This window comes from Chrysemys picta, chromosome 1 (assembly GCF_011386835.1).
Source record: "Chrysemys picta bellii isolate R12L10 chromosome 1, ASM1138683v2, whole genome shotgun sequence".
Classification (NCBI taxonomy): Eukaryota; Metazoa; Chordata; order Testudines; family Emydidae; genus Chrysemys; species Chrysemys picta.
This window is the reverse complement of record NC_088791.1, coordinates 37,190,072-37,199,751: the sequence shown is the minus strand read 5'-3', so window position 1 is coordinate 37,199,751 and position 9,680 is coordinate 37,190,072. Positions and strand designations below refer to the sequence as shown.

The 9,680-nt window shown below is 43.2% G+C and overlaps 1 protein-coding gene across 7 annotated transcripts in view; it reads left to right on the top strand.

Annotated features, from left to right (window-relative positions):
• Nucleotides 1-817: 817 nt before the first annotated feature.
• BRD1 (bromodomain containing 1) overlaps nt 818-9,680 on the top strand; it is a 113,777-nt gene continuing 104,914 nt past the window's right edge. For 2 of the 7 annotated variants that reach the window (XM_005286087.4, XM_065554899.1), the window contains exons 1-2: nt 820-1,174; nt 6,332-7,712. In XM_005286087.4, the coding sequence (XP_005286144.1) occupies nt 6,346-7,712 (1,367 nt within the window). In that variant the 5' untranslated portion in view covers nt 820-1,174; nt 6,332-6,345. Of the gene's footprint in view, nt 1,175-6,331; nt 7,713-9,680 lie in introns of those variants that run through there. The other 5 variants (XM_042844383.2, XM_005286088.5, XM_005286089.5 and 2 more) reach the window with 4 other exon arrangements.

Here is a 9,680-nt window from a genome sequence, read left to right as displayed (position 1 = left end):
GACAGAAGACAGTGATTGGAGTGGGAGATGGAGGGGACAGAATAGCAGCTCCCCCAGCCTGGGGGTCAGTGAAGGGGGAGTCAACTCCAAGCAGCCAGGGGAAGAAGTGTTGCCAACTCCCATGAACTGATACTGATCCATGAGTCACAGGATTTTGGTGCCTGCACGAGAAGCTGTTCTGATGACACAAGAGACGCTTCTCAGTAAATCTCCCATCCCACAACTTTCAGGGCTGGGCATGTGGGCAGAGCTTTGTGCAAAAGCCTTGGGACTATGGCCACAGACCTGCTTTGACATGTATATGGCTCTAGAGCTGAGAGAGGATACTGGGATAGGAGGCAGCAGTGGAGGGGAGTCACAAACTGCTGCTGCGGGAACCCAGGTACAGGAGTCCTAGCCCAGCGGGAGGTAGAGAAGCCTAGCTGTGGGGTCAAGGCAGTAATAGGAAATGGATAGTAAGGCCTTATATCTAGGAGCCAGAGGGGAAGTTGAGGCTCCCCCTGAGCAGCCAGGAAGAGGTGTGCATTTTGTGTGGATTAAAGGTTGACTTCTATCTGAAAAATTCTCACACGTACAGGCACAGAAGGGAGTGGAAAAGGGTGACCCCCCACATTCTATTTTAGGCCAATCGTGCTTTTGGGGGGCCGACGCATGACTTTGGCTCTGAGGTTGGCACCGCCGCGTGCCTGCCCGTGTCAGGGAGAGCCGCTTCCCGGCGGCGCGGCGCTGCTCTGCACCATGGGGCAGGCCCCCTCCCCCTTGCAACACAGGACTGGGAGGGCCCCTCCCCCACGGCGGCGGGGCGGTGCCTGGGACTGGCGCTCTCACGTCCCGTCCCCCGCTCCCCCCGCCGGCGCAGCGCTGTGGTGAAGCCGCATTGTTTGTGCTGAGGGGGGAGGGGAGGTTCTCAGCCCTAGGACGGAGCGCCGAGCCCGCAGCCGGACTGCGACCAGCTCTGCGCCTCCCGAATGCGCCGCGCGCGGCCCGAGCAGGAGCCCCACACCCGCCGCCGGCAGCCCGAAGGCAGCACGGCACCGCCAGCGCCCGCTTGGCCGCCCGGGGCTGCTGGGAGCGGCATCGGTGGAGCCGCCCCCGCCATTAGACCGGCCGCAGCGCCGACCCGGAGACGAGGAGCAGGAGGGTCTGTCAGCCGCGCTCCGGCGGCTCCCACAGCGTGAGTGCGGGAGAGCGGGGCCGGCGGCTCGCGGGCAGAGCCGGGCCTAGCGAGCGGGGCTTGGTGGCGGGAGCAGGGGGAGGCGGCCCGGCACAGCGGGCGGGGGAGGGCGCAGCGCAAGCTGTTTTGTTGGACGCCATGTTTGTGGGCCGAGTATTGTCGGGGTGGGGGGTGGGGCGAGGCTCGGGAAGGGCTGGAGCTGACGGGCCTGGGCAGGAACCATTCGCGCGGGGGTGACGGGCGCGGGTAGGAACCATTTGCTTGCGGGTGTGTGTGGCTAGAGCGGTGATGGGCGTGGGCAGGAAGTGTTCGTGCTAGAACAGGGTGTGGGAGGGATAAGGGGCGTGGGCAGGAACCATCCATTGCGTGTGCATGGGGGGGAGAGGGGAGGGAGCTTGGGGAGGAAGAGCCTAGGTGAATGTGCCCTTTGGTTTTAGAGTAGTAGCCGTGTTAGTCTGTATCTGCAAAAAGAACAGGAGTACCTGTGGCACCTTAGAGACTAACAAATTTATTAGAGCATAAGCTTTCGTGGGCTACAGCCCACTTCTTCGGATGCATATGCATCCCACGAAAGCTTATGCTCTAATAAATTTGTTAGTCTGTAAGGTGTCACAAGTACTCCTATTTTTTTGTGCCCTTTGGGAGGGCGGCAGGGTGGAGAAGGAGCTAGAGTGGTGAGAGATGCTGGTTACCTCCTTGCTGGGTTCCGGGAGACCCAGGAAATGTTAGGCTTGGTGATATCAGGTGGGCTAGAGCCCAGGCCTAAAGTGGGTATTTTCATTGATGGGATCAAATTAATTCTTCAGGATTCAGTCACTGTATTTTCTGTGCATCAATATGGCTAGACTTGAGAGGGTGATCTTACTCTGAAGGCTGAGGCTGCTGGTATCCTCTCTCCCCGTGCATCCTGGAAATGTTTCTACTTGCTCTCTCTTATGGTCTGGTACTAATGGACTGTTTGTAGCATCCTTGGTAGTTTCTTTGTGTTCATCTCTTTGCGGTGGTCCACAGATGGATGCTTGTTGAGTACCACGAATAGAATGGAGGGATCTCTCTTCCACAAAGCAAGAGAGCCAAGGACCAAATACAAAGAAATGAGGGAGAAGAAGAGAAGTGAGTGCAGGGTTCACTGCAGGTTTGCAAAAACAATTGGCAGCCTTTACAAAGGCCCGGACAAGTGCTGCACTATAGGTTTAATTTGCTCTCCTCTCACCTATTCTCTTAGCAAGCAGTGCTTCAGCCCCATAACTTTCATTGCACATAAACAACCACATCTTCACGTTTTTTCATGACAGTGGAAACTGTCTCAGCAAATTCATTCTAAGAAAACAATAGCTCTGTGGAGAGCATTTCTTCATCTTCTGCAGGCCTTGTCCTGCTTTAAAAGGAGGAAAGTGCCCCAAACCTGAGTTGTGTAACACATTAGGAATTCTTCCTGTTTTATGCTAAGGTTAGCAACCCTTATTATTATGCTTTTGGATCCAAGGCGTTTTTTACTCACCCAAACTAGGCATATGCAAAATTAGGAACGATAATTTCAATACGACTTCCAGATGTAGTGTGCTCCCTCCCACACATTTTCACTGTTTTCCCTTTAAGTGTAAAATGTTAAATTGCCATCCATTTTCAGATTGGGCCCAAACTAATCTAAATGTAAGCGAAGGTGCTTAAGCACGTAAATGATAATTGTCCTAATCTCATTATTGGGAGGTGCCTTTTTTCATCACTTTGTGGTAGACCTTTTCACTTATTTAGCATTTATGACATTTGCACCAAGTCTGGGAAGCAAGCTGCTTGCATTCTGAGATACTCTTGTTCCATCAATTGGTTGCCACTATGCTTGAGAAATTGCTTTTTGGCCTGAAAATGAATACACATTATTTGTGTTTTTTCCAATATTAGAATATATAGAACAATGACTAGGATATGTACAAATGGCAGTGTCTTCTAGAGCAGTGGTTCTCAACCAAGGATCCGGGGCCCTCTAGGGAGCCATGAGCAGGTTTCAGGGGGTCCACCAAAATAAACCAGAGAGCAGGGCCAACTTGCTGGGGCACGGGGTTGAAGCTAAAGCCTGAGCAACTTAGCTTTGCAGAGCTGCCTGTGGAGTCGGGCCCTGAGCCATTGCCCTGCTTGCCTACCCCCTAATGCCAGCCCTGGCTTTTAATCTACTGAATATGGAGAAAAACAGTTGTGGCACAGGTGGGCTGGGAAATTTTTATAGCACATGGAGGGGTAGGGGGCTCAGAAAGAAAAAGTTTGAGAACTCATGTTGTATAGTCAGTCATAATAGCCACTGCCCATCCCTCTTTTCTAGTCTGAGGTAATCGGCAGTTACCTCCATGATCAATGTCATTGGTGTTTGAAGCTCTGGTTATGGTGTATATAAACATAGGTTTATATAAAAATGCTCAAAATAGTCATATGTTGAATTATTAAAATTGAATGAAAAAAAAAATCTATTTACTCTTTACCTTTGTGCTATTTATCATTATCTTACAAAATGAAACTAAATTGATCAATTTCAATGTCAGGTTCTCTTGCACTAACAAATTGATAAATGGCTTTACAGCATTATAAGGGAATAAAGAAATATACATTTTTATTAAAATGTAGAGGGGCCATTTTATATTCCCTGCCCCAGAATTTGTGAGATAATGGGAACTAAATTTAGAGTTAAATTAAATTGTCACTCTCTTTATATCTAGTTATTAAACCTACTATAGCAAATATTAGTGGATTCATCTGTTCTATGGTTGGAAACTGACATGTTCAATGAAATGTTGCTTTACAAACTAATAATACCAATACCTAACTTTAATATAGTGCTTTTCATCAGTAGATCTCAGAGCACTTCACAATCTTTTAATATATTTATCCTCACAAGCACCTCTATTAAAAGTTTCATGGAAATTCACCAAAGGAGAAAAATCTGTGTAGTTTTTTTTTTTTTTTTGTTCATTACCTAAGCACAGTGGAAATCAGATGTAGTGATTGTACACTGGATGTTGCTTTTTTGGATTTGTATTAAAAACATATTTTTAATACAATTGTGTTTGACTTTAACACAAAGTTTGTTAAATAACACAATATTACATCTACAAAACCAAGAAAACTAATTCAGGCTGATCCTTTTTTGGTTGTTGTTGTTAAATGAGGTCTTTTTTTGGGGGGGAGGGTGAAGATATTGGAAGGGATGTGATCTGGTATTGCCCGCTTGATACATTCCATCTTGCCTTTGTGCTGCAAATCATCAGGTATGTGATTTTTTGCATATAACTTCTGAAGATGAGCAAAGCATTTTATTTTAGGTTTGCCTTTGAATTTATAGGTTGTAGTAAATTGTTTCAACTTTTTATGAAGAAAATAGAAGTATCATGGAGCTGGTGGGCAGAGAATTGATGTATGTTTGCCCCAATGTTTTGGTAGGCATACTATCACTGACTAAAATATATATTCTGCGAACTGTACTCACTCCATCGTGTGTAATTCCTGACTTGATCGGTGCTGGTATGGCTCTAGCTAACAGGTCAGATTGATGGCCATGGGAGCTTAAGAAATCAGTTATAGGGGGAGCAAGAGCTTTGCTGTTGGTAGGGTTGAGACTTGCTTACTGTGTAACAGCTGGTTTTCAAAGTGCTCTAAAGATAAATTAATATAAAGTAATTACCATGACTTTCAGATGCCAAGTTGAGTTTGCAGGGCTGATGGAGAAAATTGTCTTTCATTTGGTCAGCTGATCAGACATGCTGAAAAAGATACAAACATGGAAGCCAACAGTTTTATTTTTAGTAATCTTTCAGATTACCAAGTGTGTATGGACCAGTCTGGTCTGGATGCTTAGTTTTCCATTTTTACAATCTTCTTATCACAGCGTCCTTTATGATACAGATGCAATACTTTAGTCCAGTAGACCTTGAAGCTAAAAATGAGTATTTCTTTTCCTAGGTCACTGGGTCAAATCCAGCCCAAGCTGGCTGTGTATAATTGAAGTTAATGGAATTTTAGCGACCCTACTACAAGTCAGAAAATGCTGATTTACGCTTGAGAATCAATCTCTGAATATAGCATTGGAAGTTTCTTTCAAGTCAGATGTTCATTTTAAAAGTGATTTTTTTTTTCTAATTGGCAGCCCTAAAAACCCAGTCTGGGAGCTAAAATTAAAGTAGTTCTCAATTTGCCTCTCCACTAGTGGTAAAAGTATTGGTATTAAACCTTAATTCATAGTTGTCTCGGTGATATGTGGGCTGTAATGGAATATGCTCTTCCACAGCAATATGGGCTATGCAGAGCTGAATAAAACGTATGGTGGTAATAATAATTTTAGTGACAAAGATTATGTTGATTATCTGATAGTACACCTATGAAAATACGCAGAAGACAATTCTCTATATCAAAAAGTTTACAATATAAATAGTGACACATGAGGAAATAACATAAATCATGCATCTTTGAGGTTCACTTTAGGTAAGTGTAAACATACTGACTGTAAGCAGATATAATTCTGAATACAGAGGTCAGATTTGTTAAAGCAAATATCATTTTTACATAGTCACTTTTCTGATCATAATTGCTTTCTGTGCAAAAATATTTCTGGACTATTTCTTATTCAGACTGCTGCTGAATAAGCTTTTAACAATGAAACCAGGACTTTGCATACAAGCCTTTAGTTCTACAAAACAATGGTAATTTTCTATTACAATGACTACTTCTGTTACCTTATGGCACAAGTTTAATCCTTTGGTGGGTGGGCCTTGGCAACAATTTCTCTGTGCCCGTGTTGAATTTCTATAGTTCGACTGGCTTCCTGTAGATTTACAGAACTATAGGTTCTGTAAATTCATTATGCTCTTACTAATTTGTCTCTGAAGGACTTCTTAAATGTAGGAAATGAGTGTAATTCATTCCAGCAATCTATCAACACATTTGTATTTGGAGTAATGCTAAATGTGTTACTCACTGGTGTGCCTTTGGAAGTTGGGGTGGTCAGATTTAAGTTTGTTTCAAGTACAAACATCACATAAATTTAAGCCTTTCATGTCCATGGATAGTACAGAGCTTAAACTAGCTCCTGTTTTTTACTGTATTAATTTTTTTACTTTAGCAAGAAAGAGAAATATTTAAAATGCAACATAACAACTCTGATTATAATTTTAGGTAATCATTACCAAATGAGGAGAAAAGGAAGATGTCATCGAGTATCTGCAGCAAGGCATTCTTCTTCCCCGTGCAGTATTAAACACTCCCCTACACGAGAAACTTTGACATATGCTCAAGCTCAAAGGATGGTTGAAATAGAAATTGAAGGTCGCCTGCACAGGATCAGTATTTTTGATCCATTAGAGATTATATTAGAAGATGATCTCACAGCGCAAGAAATGAGTGAATGCAACAGCAATAAAGAAAATAGCGAGAGACCACCAGTTTGTCTGAGAGCCAAGCGGCATAAAAATAACAAAGTGAAAAAGAAAAATGAAGCTCTTCCAAGTGCGCATGGTACACCTGCTACAACAAGTCCTCTTCCAGAACCAAAAGTACGCATTGTTGAGTACAGTCCACCTTCTGCCCCTCGGAGACCTCCAATTTATTATAAATTCATTGAAAAGTCAGCAGAAGAACTTGACAACGAAGTGGAGTATGACATGGATGAAGAAGATTATGCATGGTTAGAAATAATAAATGAAAAGCGAAAAAGTGATGGCGTATCAGTTGTGTCACAAAATATGTTTGAATTCCTTATGGACAGGTTTGAAAAAGAGTCTTATTGTGAGAACCAAAAACAGGGTGACCATCAGTCTTTAATTGATGAAGATGCAGTATGTTGTATATGCATGGATGGTGAATGTCAGAACAGCAATGTAATCCTATTTTGTGATATGTGTAATTTAGCAGTGCATCAGGAGTGCTATGGGGTGCCATATATACCTGAGGGTCAATGGCTCTGCAGACGCTGTCTGCAGTCCCATTCCCGGCCTGTAGACTGTGTGCTGTGCCCAAACAAGGGAGGTGCCTTTAAAAAGACTGATGATGATCGCTGGGGACATGTTGTGTGTGCTTTGTGGATTCCAGAAGTTGGATTTGCCAATACAGTTTTTATTGAGCCAATTGATGGTGTCAGAAACATTCCCCCAGCCAGATGGAAGTTAACATGCTACCTCTGTAAACAGAAAGGCGTTGGTGCCTGCATCCAGTGCCACAAAGCAAACTGTTACACAGCATTCCATGTGACATGTGCTCAAAAGGCTGGTTTGTATATGAAAATGGAACCTGTGAAAGAATTAACTGGCAGTGGGACAACGTTCTCTGTAAAAAAGACTGCCTATTGTGATGTACATACTCCACCAGGTTGTATACGGCGACCTCTAAATATTTATGGAGAAGTTGATGTGAAAAATGGTGTGTGTAGAAAAGAGGGCTCAGTCAGAACTGCAAGGTCTACATCAAAAGTCAGAAAAAAGGCAAAAAAGGCCAAGAAATCAGTGGTTGAACCCTGTACAGCTATGCCAACAGTATCTGCTCCTTATATTCCCCCTCAGAGGTAAGCAAACAATCATACAGAAATTTCTGTCTAAATTTTGCTGTATGTCCTTTTGAATATACATTTGTCATAGATTCTACAGATAAAGAATTAATGAAAATTTGAAAAACTGCATAAGGTACTTACACAACAAAGGAAAAAAATGGAAAAAATAGGTGTCCCTAACACGTAAATTGTGCATGTTGTATAACTTTTGCCACTTGTAGTTAAAAAGCACACAAAAATGCTTTCACATAGAAATTGGAGGATAGTTCTTCCCCCGTCCTAATTTCATTATTAGATTCAGCAATCGTTTTTCTTCCACTCTGTAAATTCTGTATATGCCCTTTTAGTTTACTCACCTAGGCCCCAATTCAGAATAGTAAAAATATCACATGCTTAACTGCACCTCATTTCAGGAAAGCTCTTAAACACATCTTTAAGGTTAAGCACGGACTTAAGTGCTTTCCTGAGTGTGCCTGATTTTCCATTCTCAGCTGGGCTTTTTAAAGGGACATCAACATGAAAACTGCTTTTGCATATGACAGCATTTGTATCCAGTCAACTTCATTGCTCTTACTGTTCTGTGCATTTAGCACCATATTCTATGCTCTACTTTGAGCAGAGCTTGCAGGTATGTTCTTCCCTAAACCCTCAGTGAAAAGAGGATGATGCAGAGGAGGAGGGTGAGCCTAAGCATGTTTTGTGGTCCAACTGCTGTTCCATGCTGGAAAGACCCTTAATATCAGCAGAGGAACAGGGAATAAAAAAGGCAACATAAAACATTTTAATACAGGAATTAATCAAAATACTCTCTACATGCTGATTAAAGAATATCAGAAATTGGAATTTTTTTGAAATTAGTAAATTGAATAAACATTCAAGTTGAGTTTCCCTTAAAATCTCATCTTAGACCACCAATACTAGTGGCTGTTGAGTTGGACATCCTGTGCTCACTCTATTTTAGTATGCTGTAGAATGTTTTCCAAGTATTATAGGAAGCACTCTGAGGCAGTTCTTTGGCTGAACGGGTTAGATCAGTGGTGGGCAACCTGCGGCTTGCCAGGGTAACCTGACTGCGGGTGGTGTGACATTTTGCTGACGACTGTTCACAGGCCCGCTGCTTTCCCGCAGCTCCCATTGGCCAGGAACAGCGAACCATGGCCACTGGGAGTTGCGGGGGGCCGTGCCTGCAGACAGTCAACGTCAGCAAAATGTCTCACGTCCTGCAGTCATATTACCCTGATGGGCCGCATGCGGCCTGCAGGTTGCCCACCACTAGGTTAGATTCTCATTCAGCTGTTCCTAAATCTTCTGTTTGATATTACACAGTGCAGCTATGTTCTTGAAGGCTGGCAAGAATTACAGTTTGCTGCTGTGCAGATTTCTTCTTGAAATTAATCATTAAGTCATTAAAGCAGTGCTCTACAGTTTAATAATGCATCTGAAATGAATTATTAGGCATGGGATCAAAAGCTCTGTGCCATCAACACCCTGACGCTAATACATATACACGAGAAAATAAAAATAGCCATACTGGGTCAGACCAATGGCCCATCTAGCTCAGTAACCAGTCTTTCAACAGTGGCTGGTGCCAGATGCTTCAGAGGTGGGGAACTGAACAGGGAAATTTATCAAGTGATCCAGCTTCTAACAGTGAGAGATTTAAGGACACCTAGAGCACTGATGGACCTATCCTCCATGAACTTATCTAATTATTTTTTGAACCCAGCAATAGTTTTGTCCTTCAGTTAACTTTCATTGGATGACCCCTGATTCTTGTGTTATGTGAAGGAGTAAATAACACTGCCTTATTCACTTTCTCCGCACCATTCATGATTTTATAGACCTCTATCATATCTCTCCTCAGTCGTCTCTTTTCTAAGCTGAACCATCCCAATCTTTTTAATCTCTCCTCGTATGGAAGTGGTGCCACACCCCTAATAGTTTTTGTTGCCCTTCTCTGTACTTTTTTCAGTTCTAATATAT